The following is a 17144-nucleotide window of genomic DNA, read 5'->3' as shown; positions in this document are numbered from 1 at the left end:
CATTTTCAAAACCTAGTCAAATAAGCGTTAACCAAATTTATGTTTATGAAATAAGAGCAAATAATTTAAACTTGATTCCTCAACATTAAAAGGAAGAAGAGGAGGCTAAATTAGCCAAAATTCCCTATGTAATAAAACAACTAATGGGTCAGTTCGTACATGTATTGGACGGCAGTTTCAAAGAGTTCTTCTCGACTCTGCCCGAAGAGTATTTGAAAGGAAAGCCGATCACGGCTGATCTGGTTCAGCAGTTTGTTGAGAAATCGCAAGGAGAGTTAAAAGAAAAGATGGCGAAGATTGCGTTCAAACCGCCCGATAATTGCCGATGAATGAACAAAAATTGAAATTTCAGCCTTTTTTCTGAAGCTGAATGCTGACGTGTCCATGTTGAAAATAATTACTTGGAAATACCCAATTTCTAAGTATGTCAGCTTTATTATGTCAAAAAACTACACGAAACAATTATTAGCAATTATTTTGATTCAACGTGTTGTGCACTTGCGATGCAAGTTTCATTTTTACTTTAACTGATATGGTGATATTTTGCTACAATTGATGTTGGTTGAATTCGAATGCTTCTTTTTCCTGATAATAATACTGTTTAGTTTTTAGATTTCAGTTTTTTGTTTGTTTGTGATTTCTTAATCTTTTGTATCATTTTGAATTTACAATTGCGTTTATTTTTTGTGGAAGTTAATCGCCAAGGTAGCTCATGGAAAGCAACTAAAAATTAATAACCTGCAAATTTTACGGAAATTGATAATGATAAGTCACAAAAATGACCAACGATAGCCGGTTGCTGTTCAAGTAGCACATAATCTTGCGACCATTTTCATGAAATCTACAAACAAAAGTTCTTCAATTTATTAAGTTTTTCAATTTAATGTAGTTTTTTTTATGGTGTGATGATAAAATTATACACTCGAGTAAAAAGTTAAAAAGTTAGGCATAATCAACTACAGTTATCTTCTAAAAAAACAATTAAACGCAAAAACAATTTTAGAAAAATTTCGAATTTTTTCTTCTATCTTTTTTAATGTTTTTTTTTCAATTTATTTTTTGCCAGTGAAGTGCCAAATATTGCTTTGAAAACTAGCTTCCGTTTGAAAAAATTTCAAACCGGTTTTTCCTCTACACTAGGAATTTTTCGGAAGTTTTTTAATGGCTTTCGAATCACGGCTGAAAGGGCTTATATCATTCAACCTAGTCAGATGATTATTTGTGGTACCTGTGGATCATTCAACCTAGTCCGATGATTATTTGTGGTACCTGTGGAAAAGGAAAAAATGAAAAAATAAAATAAAACACATCTGAATGCAAAGTTTTTCCTTTTTTCAATGGTCGGAACAATAAAATTTAAATAAAAACCTATCCTTATCAGTTATAATCTATAAATATGAACTAAGCAGTCAAGTGCTTTTTACTTGCCAATGCAGTTCTTTAAACCATTATTTGATCGTTACGTATTTTCTGTTTCTTTTTTTTTGCGAGATGTCCAAAGAAAAAGATAAGAAAGCTATTAGTTGATTTTAGGCCACCAATTTCATTTTTTGGGACTGTTTTTTCTTTTAGACATTTTCGTTTCATTATAAGCAGAGTTGTTCATAAAAATAATTTGACTGCTCATATCAGGGTGAAGCTCTGAATATTCCGACTGCCCTGCAATGTATTCGAAATAGTTTTTGAAAATACCAATTTAAAAAATTCGATTTTTTTTTCGATTAGTCCCCCCCCCCCCCCCACACGCCATGCCGAATAAAAAGTGATTTTCATAGCTTTTAGTAATGTATGAGTTTCATCAAACATCTTGCCTAATTTCTAATAAAATTAAGTTATGAGCAGAATAAATACCCACTGACGCGTTAATAGCACGAAATACATCGCGCGTTAAGGGTCTTAAATTAGCCAAGTTGTCATTTTCCAAAACCTCATAACTGTGCAAAAATTGATCAAACGACCAAGTTTCTTATTAAGCTTACGATTAGCGATCGTTATCAAATAGGAATATAGATTTTTTCGAGTTAACAACTAGTTTAACAAAATCACTCGAATCACTATACCTTTGGTTCATATGAAATCAAAAGTCAGAGGTTAAGTCATCGCACTTGGTCTGGGGTTAATGCAGTTACCTATGAAATCTTATGTGAGGGGTTCGAGTCCCTGTCGGATCTTGTAATTTTTCAGTGTCTGGCATGGAATATTTTTCTGGTTTGTCGGATTTTATTTTGTCTGCTTATGTTTTGTCGACTTAGTTGCCATCAGAAATTTTTTTTGAGCTGTAATCAGTTTCATTGTAGTCTCAAGGGTCTTGATTAACTTCTGTTACTATACCGGATTGATATATTTGCCGTTTTTTCTTGTTTTTTTTTCGATTAGAAACTTTATTCGGCCTAAATGATTTGGGCTCTTGTTTTGTCGGTGTAGTCAACATATTTTGCATCGGTATAAAGATAAAAATTGATTATAAAAGGTGATTTTAAAGATCAAGCTTTTAATCACTCAAAGTTTTTTGTGACAGCAATTTCCCTTGACATTTGTTTTGGTTTAATTGATATCAAACCATGTGTTGTTGGCTTGGTGGAAGCTTGAAAGATACTAACTGCTTGCTTAATGCTAGTGGTTGTATTTCTCGTCTGTTTTTCTGAGATTCGATTTTTCGTTATTCTAAATAAGTCTTTCGGTTTTTTTGATTTCAGATCAATTGGCGTCTAACTACGTGTTGTTGGCTTAGTTGGCGATCAGAAAACACTAAAAGCTTGCTTCATGCTAGTTGTTCTGTTTCTCGTCTGTTTTTCTGAGATAGACTTTTTCGTTTTTCAAAAAAATTTTTGAATGTTTTTTGACAACCATTTGTTTTGGCATTTTTGTTTTCGGGTCGATTGCCGTGTAATTGCGTTTTGTTTGGCATAGTGGCACTCAGGAAATACTTAAAGCTTGCCTAATTGTGGTGATTGTGTTTTCGTCTGTTGTTCTGTGGTTGAATTTTTCGTATATCCAGTTTTTTCAAGTTACTTCCATCTCACTGACCATTTAGTAGCTTGCAATAGTACTTTTTCGTTGCATCGTAAGTGATACGAAGCTCCGCTTCGCCTTTGTGTTATGTTTGAGTCACCTTTCAGATGGTATAAAAATTTTTGTTCAAAAACGGCTAGTTAAAAAGTTGAACTGGCCTGAAGAAAAAGTACGCCAGAGCTTAAATAATCCGTCTTTTGGTTCGAAAGTCGGGTCAATTACTATCAGGTACTTCAACAGATTACTTGTTTGAGCGCGCCGAGGTAATTCAAATTTCGACGCTTTCAAATAATCATTCCAAACAAAATGGCTGCTAGCTAATAGGTCTCACTAAGTTCCGTTCTGTTACTCAATATTAGTTTTTGGCTTGAATGATATGCTTGACGTTTCGGAGCTTCTTTTTGATTTTTTTTTCTGCTCAGTTGGGAACCTGTTGTCTCAGCAATTCGATAATCACACCACAATCTATAATTGAATACTATTTTCAACGCTTGGATTATAGTCTGTCGGGAGCTGTTCTCGTGCGCGAAGGGCCGAATTGGCAAAAACTCTCAACCAATCGATGCCCTTTAAATTGTTCAAAATATGACTGAAATTATTCTTGAGTTCTGATTGGCTGATAAATTTTTCGCGCATTTGGTCCTTCAAGCCTGAGGGATTGCCCCGTTTACTTATTAAGTAGCACATTTAATTGCTATGTGCCCGAAGTTGCTTTTATGTACTTTTCTATAGAAGCATGAGGTAATAGATATTCTGTTTTAAATTTCTTGATTCAAGCTTCGAATTGACTAAAACTAAAAGAATAAGCTGTCAGGGAGGAGTTTGTGAAGTGGGTTCCAAGTAAGAACTGTTTCAGGGGGGGGGGGTGCTTCCTTGATCTTTCCCAAATAATTTCAATCAGTCTGAACCAAATTTGTTCGATTTTGATTGACTGCATGTTATTCTACAAGCAGGCACGAAATTCTTGAATTTAAAGCGGATTAACTATTGGTTCTGGTATTCTTCTTAAACAAGGCAATTAATCGTTCAAATAATTAATTGAAAGTTTGTTAATTAACTAACATAATTAAGAGGTGGATTCGGCTATTTTCAGCAAATTTGCAGTAGTTTCAGTTCTTAAAAATTAATTTTTTCGTGACAATGAGAACAGTTTAAGTTTTTAAGAATCTGAATTCATAGTCTTTAATTAGAATCCTCAAATTTTGCAATAGTTTTTTCCAGTTTTTTGCGGTGACGAGTTTGAAGCAAGGACTTAACTTTCATTAGGTTTATACACTCCTTCATTTTTTGATTCGTTTGACTTCGGATAATATATCCTGTAATTCGACGACAAAAAAATAGATAATCACGATGCCTTGAATCTTATTTTTCAGAGTCTTTGTTAATTGAAAATGAGTGAAAATGTTGAGAATTCCCCTCCAGTCGCTGGCGGAGACAACGAAGCAGAGAAAGTTTCAAAGAAAGCTCTGAAGAAAGCTGCCAAGAAAGAAGAGAAAAGGAGTGTGATCATTTTAAATTCAATTTTACTGAGTTTGTTAAGAAGCAATCAAAATGAAATAAAGGCGAATTTAAGGTTCAAAATAAAAAAACAAAGAAGATCGATTTTCTAATTAAGCTGGAAATAAAAATGAATCATTTGTTAAAATAGAATTAAGCAAAAATTACTTTAAAGAGGTTCCATGAAAAATGTTATATTAACAACAAAAAACTCGAAAATCTAAGTAGTATCCATGATAGTTGTTTCAGATTTTTTGGATTGCTTATATTAATCCATATAGTATAAACAGTGGCTTTCAATTCTGAATCAGACAAAAGTGTTTGATGATTTTCACAATGGTAACTAGCAATTAAGTTGTTCCGCTTAGCGCTGCAAAAACTTGAGAAATTGATATAAAAATCATTTGATTTTTGATTTCAATTTGAAAAATGCTTTTAATACATTTTTTAACTGACTCTGGAAGTTTGACTTTTTAGGTGCGTCTAGTCACTTAACTTTAAAAAGTCAAAGCATCCAAATACTATGTAAAACTCAAATATTGTTTCTGCGAAAGCACGGGGACGACTGAAACAGTAAAAGTTTGAAATTTGACAGATGAAATCTTTTCATTCCTTGTGTGAAAACACGATTTGAGCACGTTTTTGCTGAACACGTTTTGAAAGAAAGAAGAAATGAATTGAGACAGCAAAAATTTATGAATTGTCAGCAAAATCTGACAGACATTGAGAACCTCACATCAGAGGAACAAAGTTTGTACTTTTTCGATCCGAAATTTACCAGTAAGTACTTAAACATTTTATTTAGTTTTCCGAAAGATGCAGGTTTAGACAAAATTTTTTGCGCATTTGAAAAGTTTTTTAAACATCGATAAATTTTCAATCACGGCTTTTAAAAATAAACTTGATATAATTGTTTTTGAGTGTTATGTAACTTTTTGTTAGTCATAAACAATGACGAGCCCAGATGGGCATCAATAAACAATACAACCATTAGTTTATTCGAGGAGATGACTGAAGTTAAATTGATGCGTGGGTTGAAGTGCCAAGAAAGCGGACAAGAAGGCAGTCAATAGTGAGGGTGGGGCAGCAGGTGGTGAGTCATCAAATACTGGTGCTGATGGGGGTCAAGGAGTGGACATATCAGAAGGTATGTTTTTGTTTCGCTTTTTTTCTAGGTAATTAATTTCTCAGAGAAATGAGTATATAGACTTCAAAATAGGCTTGCAGGCTTGAAGGTACAGCAATGATAGATAATAACTAAGATGTGATCTCGTGATTGCGCTAATGTTAAATTAAGAGGTGTCTAAATAAATAATGATGAAGATGATGATGAAATCATCCAAGTTCCCTATTTATAAATCAAAAACAGATAGATTTAGTTAACAACGAAGTGCACGAACTAATTCAGAGCTATTCGAAAATCCAAAAACGTTTGTTGGTTGCTTTGCAATAAGTTGTTTTCCAAGGTCAAGTTATTGAAATAGAGCTTTTATTCAAAACTGAGATCTTTTGTCATGAATATTCTTTTAGTTTCATTTAGTTTCCCATTTTCGGTTGCTTTTCTATACGTCAAAAATTAAAGAGTGATCAAGTATCTAGTGAGCGGGCTTACATTTACATTAGAAGTCAATTATGAATCATCAAACTTGAGATTAATGAGCATTAACATCCTCGGGGGAGCCCTTTAGGTTTTCCCTTGGATGAACCAAATCCAATTTTACGAGGGGTCTGGTTAATTTGCCTAGCGCTGTTTTTACCACGCACGAACGCGCTATGACCTCAGGTCCGGTGAATATCTCTGTCGCTCGTCCAAGCGGCGAAACTCCTCTCCAAACGAGTAAAATCCTCGAGTATCCAAACGATGTCGTTGACTCGAATTTCGTCTGCTGGCTGTCTCCATTTTTTACGGCGTATGAGAGTGGGTGCTTGCTCTCGAAGGAGATTTTTCCAGAAGATGTCCATTCTCTTTCCCGATCCTCCTTAAGTTTGAATCAAGTTTCTCGGAGCTGTCGTTTCCAAGTATCACCGCCGGCGAGGAAGGGAAAGCGTCCAATCAAGAAGCTGTTGGGCGTCAGTGGAAACTCGTCCTCAATTTCACTGCTGACATGAGTCAAGGAACGCGAATTGAGTAGGCCTTCTGTTTCAATCACGATGGTTCTAAACAAGTCCTAAGTGGGGCGGGCAGAACCAAGGTTGATCAAGAAAGCTCGTTTCACCATCGAAACGAGCCTTTCCCACACACCACCAAAATGATGGGTCGATGGTGGTTTCATTTTCCAATCGATATCGTGGTTTGCTATGACATTCCGTACGGATTCGCTGTCTATCTCAATCGGACTAGCCCTGATTTCTTTGCTTGTCCCAACAAAATAAATAGCATTGTCTGACAAGATTTTGAGCATTTCCTCTTTGAGCAATAAAACGACGAATGGTTGTAATGCACTTGTTGTTAGAGAGACACTCCGTAGTCTCGATGTATTGCTCGTGTCGTCAAACGTGTGAGCAAGCGTATGTCGTTTTTTTCTGTACTTGTTTTGTCTGCTATGAAGAAGGAACTGATACAGTCACTGCCAACGTTTCTGAAAGGAAGAGGGACGTTTTCAGGTTTCTCAAATCTGATTGCTGGTAAATCGACCATAATAGTTATCCTTACAGTCCCTTGAAACGTGCGACAGTAGAACTAACCTGTTCGGATTTGTTTCAGTGCTTCGCGAAGCCCTATCACAAGGTAGTTATATTGTACATAGTTGTGGACGTAATTCGTTCCGAGATGCATGCACCTGTTGTGGACGTGCTCCAGCATCAATAGAGTTGAGGGCTCTGTGGCATCAAGAATGATTGGAAACTTAGCACTGTCTCTCAGCTAAGAGTTGCAAAGACGACCTCGGGTTCGCGGAAAATTTCCTTCCAAGAATGGAGAAAAAAATCAGAAGCGTGCATTTTTATCCTAGCGGTTCATTTGCTCGTAATTTCTTTAAACCTTCAGGAAAAGACGTTTGCTGTGATTGAGCAAACGGCAACGCTTTAGGTTTTTCGGGATCATTGATTGTTGAGTTTCGTTTTTCTCGGGTTAGAAGTATAGAACAGAAATGCATTACGCGTGTTGCAACACGAAGAAAGCGAAACCAACCCGAGAAACGAGTAGAATCTAGCCGAGATTGAATAGGAAATGATTCAGTGGCTTTTGTAGCATTACTAAAGGAAGTGCAATAGTTTGTCATCAGAGGTTACAATAGGAATTCAGGCGGAGTTATCCAAAAGCGGTATACGTCTGAAAGGAGGATGCCACGGGTTCCATGATCTGCAGCCTTCATCTTACCTTGAATGTGGTCCCAATGATCCATTTTCGGCAAATCATTTGTGCGATTAGAACAGATTGATTTCTGTTTTGAGCAGGATTTCAGCCAGACCAGGACGCTTGTACTTTGTCCAGAAATGAATTTGCTGAAATTTGATCCTTGTTCCGCCCTCAACAAACTTATGAAGCCGGGCTTCAAGAAGAGGTGCCTGTAGGTTTAATTTTGGAATCTTCTCTTGTTTTAGAGGAGCTACTTTCATATGATCAATGACCAGCTTTGAGGTAGACGCAAGCCGCCATTGCGCTTTGGGAGGCGTCTACGAAAACATGCACTTGTAGAAACGAAAAGGAAGGGATTCTCAAGAAACGAGGAATTTTTATCAAATAACTTTTGCGACCTTGATTCAGTCTTTTTTTGATGACTGCTGTGTTTTGATCATTAATTTTGTCATCCCATGCCATTCCTAAACGCCAAAACTTTTGTTAATGATTTTGAAAATAATCAAAAAAGGCGCACAAAACCTAATGGATCGAATAGTGTTGCAATAGAAGACAAGACTTTACGCAGTGTCATGTTTGTAGCGTCATAATCGGATTGAACCTTCGCTTTTACAAATAGAATGTCTTTAGCACTGTCCCAATGAACACCTAGAACTCTTTGAGTTGTTTCTTCTTTGATTTTTTTAGTATCAGCAATCGATTGAAGAGCTTCAGAACTGCTTGAAACGATTTTGGTCAGATTGAAAACCACCTTTATGTAAACATGATTTAAGAGCTAAACTGTGGTTTCAGCTACTGTCGCAGACTGAAAAGAGTGGTCAAAAGCATCCATATAGAAGCTTTCATAGTCAGTTTCAAGATTTCAGGTTGATGTATGCAGAAATCTTTTCCTATCTGCTGCAAGGCGAAAATCGCAATAGAGGGAGAGCAGTTAGCACCAAATATCAGTCTTGTGTTTTGATATTGCTTTATACCGTTCTCTGACAGCCAGAGAAAGCGTAAGGCGTTTTGATTTTGTTCTTTCATTCCAATTTGCATGAACATGCCTTCTATGTCTGCCGAAAATGCTGAGGGGTTTTCTCTTAAGCGCAGCAAGATTTCGAACATATTGTAAAGGAGGTCAGGGCCTGACACAAGACATAAGTTTAATGATAAGCTTTTGAACTTGGAAGCTGCATTGGCAACGCGTCTTAGCTTCCTAGGCTTGTTCGGGTTGGTAACAGGATGATGAGGAAAGTACCGAACGTTTGCTGTGGAAACAAGAAGGTTACCAATTCAACGTAGCCTTTAGTCAATATCGGTGGTCAGCGATTTTCTACAAAGATCTAGCGTGACGGCGTTTTTCTCAAGTCGGCGCTGCAGCGAAATCAATTGCGCTTTAGCACTTACGTAGTTATTTGTTAGAGAGACGTTGTATTTCCTCAAGAGGTTGATATGATATCTAATTCCATCATAAAAGATTCTATTTTGCATTAGGTGGAGGAGCTTTTCAGTTAAAGTGCCGGGGAATGTTGGTTCTGAGCGAATACCCGACTCTTCAACTTCTCGAGAATTAACTGACTTGACTTGGAGCTGTCGGAGTATTTATTATCAATGAAGTTAATTAAGTGATGTGGATTTTTATCACGATAAACTTTCTGATTCATCGTGCCCATTATAGTCCAATCCAGCAAGTTCCGAATTGCGTAAGGTGTCCCAATTGGTCCCTTTCTGATGTCACGTTCGGCAATAAACTGAAAAGCATCCACTCCGAGTTAAACTTTAGCATTGTTGTCTTCGAAAGAAGGAAAGTTAACGTGGCTCAAATGGTTGAAATGAGCACATTTTTTGCTGAGCTGTCTTACCTTGACTATGTAAAACGACGGTTTATCAACAGAGTAAACACTTAGTAGCGTAAAAAGAGCACGGCCAGATTAAAAGCTTCCGATGCTCAAGTTCACCAGTGAAGTCCGCAGAGTAACCTTGGAAAAAGCGCATTGCACGTTCAACTCAATTGTCTGCTTTGGAATACATTGTAGCTCGTCTGCTGTTGCTTTGCTGATGTGCGAACAGCTGCTGCAATTGTCCAACGTTGCATAACACCTAATTAGTTTGTTTTTGTTAAATATAGTTACGGGCATAAACTGCAGTTGATTTTTAACGTAGCAGAGTGAGTTTCAACGCATCTTCAGTAAGTGCTTTTCAGATTTGCAGTCAAGCAATTTGTGACAATACAAACTGTTGAAGCAGAATGAAAGTCGTTTTACCGGCTCATTTTTTTTTATCAACTGAGAGTTTTAGGATCTCTGGGCAATGATCCAAATAGTGGCTTTGTTGCTCAATCGGGCAGACCAATTGAATCGAGTTGGTTTTCCGTTGAGTTGAAAGGTTTTGTTTCCTCTCTCTGATTCCAATCTTTGTTCTTTGAATTGATCTTTGAATTTAGATCCTCCGGAATGTAGGTTTTCAGGCTGAGACTAAGTTTTCACAAGCTTTAGCGTAATTTTTCAGCCGATCAGAGAAGTCGATAAAGATGGCGTATTCTATACCGTGAAGGTTGCAAAACTCCTCCCATTTCATAACAACACAGGGAGGAAGATTATTTCGAGCTATTCGTGAGAGGTTGCTCGACGCAAGATCTACTTCATAATTGTTTGCCTGGAAGTTATGAACAACCTTTCGTAGAAAGGCAGAATATTTCACGAAAGTATTTGGATTGCGCATATGAGGTCGTTCGAAATCCTCGAGTTGCTTGATGAAAGCTGATATTGTGAATTTGGGTTTTTCAAATTGTCTAGTAGTTCGGCAATTGCTTGGTTGTACTCACAGGAGTTTGTACCGATAATTTCAATTAAACATTTGGCGTCTCCATTGCACAGTGATTGCAAGTAGGTTATTTTTTCAACCGGACTAATTCGTGGATTTTTTTTCCAATTGCAGTTTGGAGCAATGCAAACCAGTTATTTCATTCGAGAGGATCTCCATCATATTTTGACAATCGAATATCCCGAAATTTGAAAACGTTTAAGCTATAAAAGTTTGAACTGCCTGAAATCTCAGTGGGTGCGTGATAAGCCGGTTGACTGTAAAGACACTGCTCGCAACTTGATCAGGTAGGTCGAAATGTAGATCATACCTATTGTCTCTGAGTAACAAGTTATCCCGTTGATTTGTTGTCATAGTATAACTTGATGTTTGCGGCAAAACTGTTGTTTGTCGTGAAAAAGGTTGATCACGTGAATGAACCTCAAAAGGGTTACTTTGAACCTATTTGTTAAACTCACTGAATGGGATGATGGTTCAGAAAGTCTGAATACCGTGTTGTCAAGAAAATTTTGAGTGGACAAATTTGTAGGTTGATCTCGCAGCACAAAACCAGAAGAACTGCTTGGTGTAACGAGAGGTGTATGATGGCTGTAAAACATTTCGTTAGAGTCGTACAGTGATGTTCATAGAGTAGGCTTCCATCGTTGAAAGTTACTCTAGTAGACGGACCTTGGTCCCTGAAGCAGTATGTCATGAGAGGACTGTTCGAGGTGATAGCTGTCGAAAATAAGGTAGTCACTGTTGAAGCTGAAAACAAGTTGGAGCTATGAACCGGAGTTGTTGATGCCAACGTTGTCTGATGGTTGGGAGCAGTGTTAGTGCTGCTGACGGCAGAGCGATCGTCGTCGCCGTGTGAATTAAAAAGTGTTTCGTACTTTTTGACTTTTTTTTGAGACGTTGCATTTTCGGCTGCGTAACAAAGAGGTTCTATTAGGACAATCTATTGCTTCCACGGAAGAAAACGCTGCCAGTTCAAATGAAATTTTCTCAATTTCATTGATACATGAAACTAATTCACTGGGTATCAGCTGAACATACTCAGCATCTGCTGAATTAAATATTTCCTGTGTCAGTTGGTGTTGAAGTTCTTCAATAGATCGATATTTGTAATTTCATTGGTTACTGTGTTGTTTCATAGTGCTTTTTTGCTTCTTAGACAATTCATAACAGTCTCAGATGGTAGAAACTGCCATCGATTAGTTTGTGTGCTGTATAAGACACTGGAGGAAGCTCTAGTGACTACTAGTACCTATGCGTCCCAAAAGACGAGGAGAACCAGTGAGGACTGGTTTGAAAAGATGCAAGTGTGCCGCGGAAGACACGGGGGAAAGCACTAGTTAAAATTAGAGCCAATGTGTACCAAAAGACACGAAGACGAGACCCAGCGAGGACTGGCTTGACAAGATGCAAGTGTGCCGCTGTGGACTTGGGGTAAAACATTAGTGACTACTAGTACTAATAGGTCTGGAGGCACGATGATGGCAACCAGCGGATACTGGTTCAACCTGGAGCAAGTGAGCCGCTTAAGGCATGAGGCGGAGGACTAGTGACTACTAGTACCAATGTGTCCCGAGAGACACGAAGAGAAGAACCAGCGGAGACTGGTTCAACCAAAAGCAAGTGTGCCGCGGAAGGTATGAGAGGAAATTACTAGTGATTACTGGCAGCAATGTGTCACGAAAGACACGAGTGGGATAACTAGTTACGAAAAGTTCGAAATGAAACAAGCCGGATGATGACCAGCGAGAACGAAGAGCAACCAGGAATACCTAGCTTTGATTTAGCTAAGTTTTTGGTGAAGACCAGCAAAAAGCAGAGGCTCGCGAGACAGAGCTAGGTATAAAAGCGGCGGTGTTTCAGCGAAACCTAAGGGAAGCTGGAAGACGACCAGCAAACGGCGAAGGGTGAGCTAGGTTAAACCGGCTGTAGAAGCCGCGATGTGTTTCTGCAAAACGCGAAGTAAGCAGAAAGACGACCAGCAAAAAGATCGAATCAAGCTTCAGATTAGGGTTAGGGCTAGGGTTAGCTCGCTAAAGTAACCAAATAAATGAAAAGTCGATGAGCATTATATAGAAGTTGCCGTAGTAGATTAAGTAGTAGTAGAGTTTTCCTTTGTTGTCTGTTGCGTAGGATGCCTTAGCATCGCACCGTTTCTGATTACAGCCCGCGTTTCTCATTTAAAATTAGCGTGTGTGATTTTTCCCGAAAAGCTTTTAAGTCTGGTAAAGTCTATTTGCTTTGGAACATCAAAGTGCTACTTATTCAAAAGATTTTTTTATGTTGGAAAACTTTATATGGAACTGATCAAAGTTTTTCAACTTTTGATTCAAATAGAAATTCATACTACATAAAATTTAGTAAGTCCAAAGAAAAAACTATTTGATTCTTGGATAATTAGAAAATTGTTGATCTTTTTTTCTTCCTGTTTTTGTATGATTTAATTGCCGACAAGATTTAAATTTAACAGCGCTTTTTGAAAGTTTGAAATATGCAAGGAACTGACTCAAAATTTTACGAATTTTTTAGGAATTAAAGAGGAAAATCTCTTGAAACACGCCGAGTCCTACCTTTTTTTCTTGTTTTTAAACCCCCGAGGAGTTTTTCATAGTATTTATTTAAAATCCAACAAATCCAAAATTTTAATGAAACCAATTTTAGAACATCAAATGAAGAAATTAGTTGAAACACCTTTAACGGAATCTGATAGTTTAATGTTGCTCTTGCGAAATCATTAAATGAAGATCCATTCGAAACATAGCCAAGTTCATGAGTCTTAAACAGCTCAATGACGAAAAGATAGTTATCACTAAAAATGATTGCCTTTTAGGTTTCAAAATCGAAACGATATGGCTTGAATCTTTTTTTTTGGGTTTGATTCAGCTGAAGAAGCAGATAATAATTTGACGATGTAGATTCTTGCTGGCAAAACTTGCTGGGATCCCTGAAGCAGCAGTCGAATCACGCAGATAGGTTGCCAAGATGTTCAAAACTGAGTTCTTGTCATGAAAAAAAAAATTTGTTTCTTTTTGTTTCCCATTTTTCGTTGCTTTTCTATAGGTCAAAAGTTAAATAGTGATCAAGTATCTAGTAGGAAGCGTTAAATAAAGCTTCCGCAACTTGTTTTTTCTGTGAAATCAAGTTTTGTTCAGCTCAATTGAACAATTCTTATCATTTTATATAAAGACCAAAAATCGAAAAATTTATTTAGGACATTATGGTGCAGTAATAAAAAATCAGGGTCTTCGACGTTCACCTCTTAAATTGTTTCGCGTGCATTTCGAAATGGTTACCTCAAAGAAAGAGGAAAAAAGCACAAATTGAGCACGAGAGTTTATAAATAAACCATTTTTGAGTATCTTGTGAAAGAGCAAATACATTAACCTGGGATTTCAAAGATGGTATGTAGAAGCGATCTCTATATCACATGCAAACGTTCCTTCTAGGCTGATTTTTTCTTTGATAAGAGATTCATCTACACAGCAGTTAGGATTTTCTCTTTTTACTGTAAGCAAGAAATTGCTGGTGAAAAAATGGAACTTGATGTATATTTGACAAATCAAATTTCGCAGAAATGAGTGTTCACTTTCAATAGAAAACAAGAAAGTGAAACGCCGGAAGAAACAATTACCATCGGAGCAATAGGCTTCGTTTTGTTGAGGTAAACGTTAGGTAACATCTGAAGAGGAAAAGACTGATTGTTACGCAACGCAATAAGACTGGCGCAAGACTGACGCAATTAAAAAAAATAAAAGGTACTTGTTTATATATGAAACTGCTACGCAATGGGGAGTTTTTTATTCTGCCTGAAACAATCTTTCAGTTCAAAACTCATCACTTTGTAATCAGCTGATCTTTTCATCCACTATACTTTAAATCAAAAACATAAAAGTTCACCAAGGTAACTATTTTAAATTAAAAAGCGTCGTTTTATAAAAGTACTTTTACAAAAAGATTCACTGGGGTTGTCTTTTACGTTGAAATCAAGACAATGTTGTTAACATATACTCTTGAAGGTTGTCAAAGAAGTCAGCAGCGCATATTTTAGTGCAAGAAATAGTTTCCTTATATTTAGAGTAAGTAAAAGCTGTATTTATGGAGAGACTTCTTTAAGTCAACTGTTCTTTGCCACAACCTGGTAATCGTTTCCTAAGTTCAAAGCATGGTCTTTAGCTCAAAATCGTGTACCCGCTTAGATTTTCCCAGGAATCCACACAAGTTTTTTGGAATAAAGCCGTAATGGCAGATTAGGGATGTTCGCCCTGGGTTTTCAATCATGTTTTTCACCTCGCCTTCGAGTTATCAACTCAGTCTTGCCCCTAATTTCTGGCCTAATCAAGTTCAACATTTCAAAAGATTTCATAGAAGTAATAACATAAAATTATGCCGTAATGGCTCAATCGATGAATGAGTGTTTGTATGTTTTGGTCAGTGCTCATTTGCATGGGGTAAAACGTGGAAAATTTACATCCAGTTGTAATCATTTTTTTGTAAATCATTATCCATTTTATGTGTACTTGTGAAAGCGCACTATGCTTAACGTTGATCATAATTACTCTCAATTTATTTATTCAAATTTTGCAATCATCTTGAAAGGACATTACAATTGCTTAACTGATTTTTGTCTGCTGAGTCTATGGCTTTGTTTAACTAGAGGCGCCGAAAGAAAGAAAATTATTCCTCTCTCTTATCTTTTAAAGTCACTATAAAAAGTATCCGAATACGCTTTTTGGAAATTGGTTGCGTTCTGATGAAAAGTAACGTACTTCAACTTACATTTTAGCTTTCATTTTTTTTCCTTAGAAATAATCTGATTGCTTGTTTGCGCACTTCATGATAAATGAGACGCACTCACTCCGAAAAAGCACAATTACTACACTGTCTTGTGGTGCTGAAGGTTTAAGTTTAGTTGTATGCTCATTTGAGTCATCTCTCCTTTAAATGACATACTCGTAGTCGTTCCGCATGTTTGAACATTGTCTGAATTGGGAGTTGTTTGCTTCTGATTTTGTCGACAATCATCTGATCTTGTTCAAATCAAATATCACAGTCGTCGATTTTATCTTGCCAGATACCGAATGATATCATATAATTCAGCTGATGAAACCGTGAATTTCAAAAACTCTACATGGGGTCCACTTATCATCAAGTAGGAAAATTCTTTATCAATAAATGACTAAATTTTATTTCTGTGGTGCTGAATAATTTCAGCTGGATTTTTTTTTGAGTTAAGAGCCTAATAAAATTTCTTTATTGCAATGAAAAGAAATCAGGTGGTTAAATCTTAGAATGTTTTTTTCTTTAAGCATTGTCAGCCAGGCCAATGGCTTGACTTAACTAGAGCTGCCGTAAAAATTTGGAAATTAGTCCTGTCTTTTTTATAAGAACGTCACTGAAAAAGCTATTAAAAATCAGTTTGAGACTTACTTAGTGGCATTCTGATGAAAAGTAACGTACTTCTACTTTTATTTTTTTTAAATTTCGGTAGAAATAATCTGATTGCTTGTTTGCGCACTTCATGATAATTGAGGCGCACTCACTCCGAAAAAGCACATTTACTACGATTGTCTTGTGGTGCTGAAGATATAAGTTGTTTTTTGTATGCTCAACAGGAGTCATCTCTCCTCAAAATGACAAACTCGTAGTCGTTCCGCATGTTTGAACCTTGTCTGAATTGGGAGTTGTTTGCTTCTGATTTTGTTGACAATCATCTGATCTTGTTCAAGTCAAATATCACAGTTGTCGATTTTATCTTGCCAGATACCGAATGATATCATATAATTCAGCTGATGAAACCGTGAATTTCAAAAACTCTACATGGGGTCCACTTATCATCAAGTGGGAAAATTCTTTATCAATAAAGGACTATATTTTATTTCTGTGGTGCTGAATAATTTCAGCTAGATTTTTTTTTGAGTTAAGAGCCTAATAAAATTTCTTAATTGCAATGAAAAGAAATCAGGTGGTTAAATCTTAGAATGTTTTTTTTCTTTAAGCATTGTCAGCCAGGCCAATGGCTTGACTTAACTAGAGCTGCCGTAAAAATTTGGAAATTAGTCCTGTCTTTTTTATAAGAACGTCACTGAAAAAGCTATTAAAAATCAGTTTGAGACTTACTTGGTGGCATTCTGATGAAAAGTAACGTACTTCTACTTTTATTTTAACTAAAACTTCGGTAGAAATAATCTGATTGCTTGTTTGCGCACTTCATGATAATTGAGACGCACTCACTCCGAAAAAGCACAACTACTACACTGTCTTGTGGTGCTGAAGGTTTAAGTTTAGTTGTATGCTCATTTGAGTCATCTCTCCTTTAAATGACATACTCGTAGTCGTTCCGCATGTTTGAACATTGTCTGAATTGGGAGTTGTTTGCTTCTGATTTTGTCGACAATCATCTGATCTTGTTCAAATCAAATATCACAGTCGTCGATTTTATCTTGCCAGATACCGAATGATATCATATAATTCAGCTGATGAAACCGTGAATTTCAAAAACTCTACATGGGGTCCACGTATCATCAAAATGGAAAAT

At 36.7% G+C, this 17144-nt stretch overlaps 1 protein-coding gene across 1 annotated transcript in view; it reads left to right on the top strand.

Moving 5' to 3' along the window:
• The window catches only part of LOC134855238 (aspartate--tRNA ligase, cytoplasmic-like), a 62184-nt gene that overhangs the window by 22393 nt on the left and 22647 nt on the right, over positions 1-17144 (top strand). The window contains exons 2-3 of the mRNA XM_063871699.1: positions 4386-4510; positions 5550-5656. Of these exons, the coding sequence (XP_063727769.1) occupies positions 4404-4510; positions 5550-5656 (214 nt within the window). The 5' untranslated portion in view covers positions 4386-4403. The remainder of the gene's footprint in view (positions 1-4385; positions 4511-5549; positions 5657-17144) is intronic.

This window comes from Symsagittifera roscoffensis, chromosome 10 (assembly GCF_963678635.1).
Source record: "Symsagittifera roscoffensis chromosome 10, txSymRosc1.1, whole genome shotgun sequence".
NCBI classification, from domain to species: domain Eukaryota; kingdom Metazoa; phylum Xenacoelomorpha; order Acoela; family Convolutidae; genus Symsagittifera; species Symsagittifera roscoffensis.
This window is presented reverse-complemented; position numbering and strand designations above follow the sequence as displayed.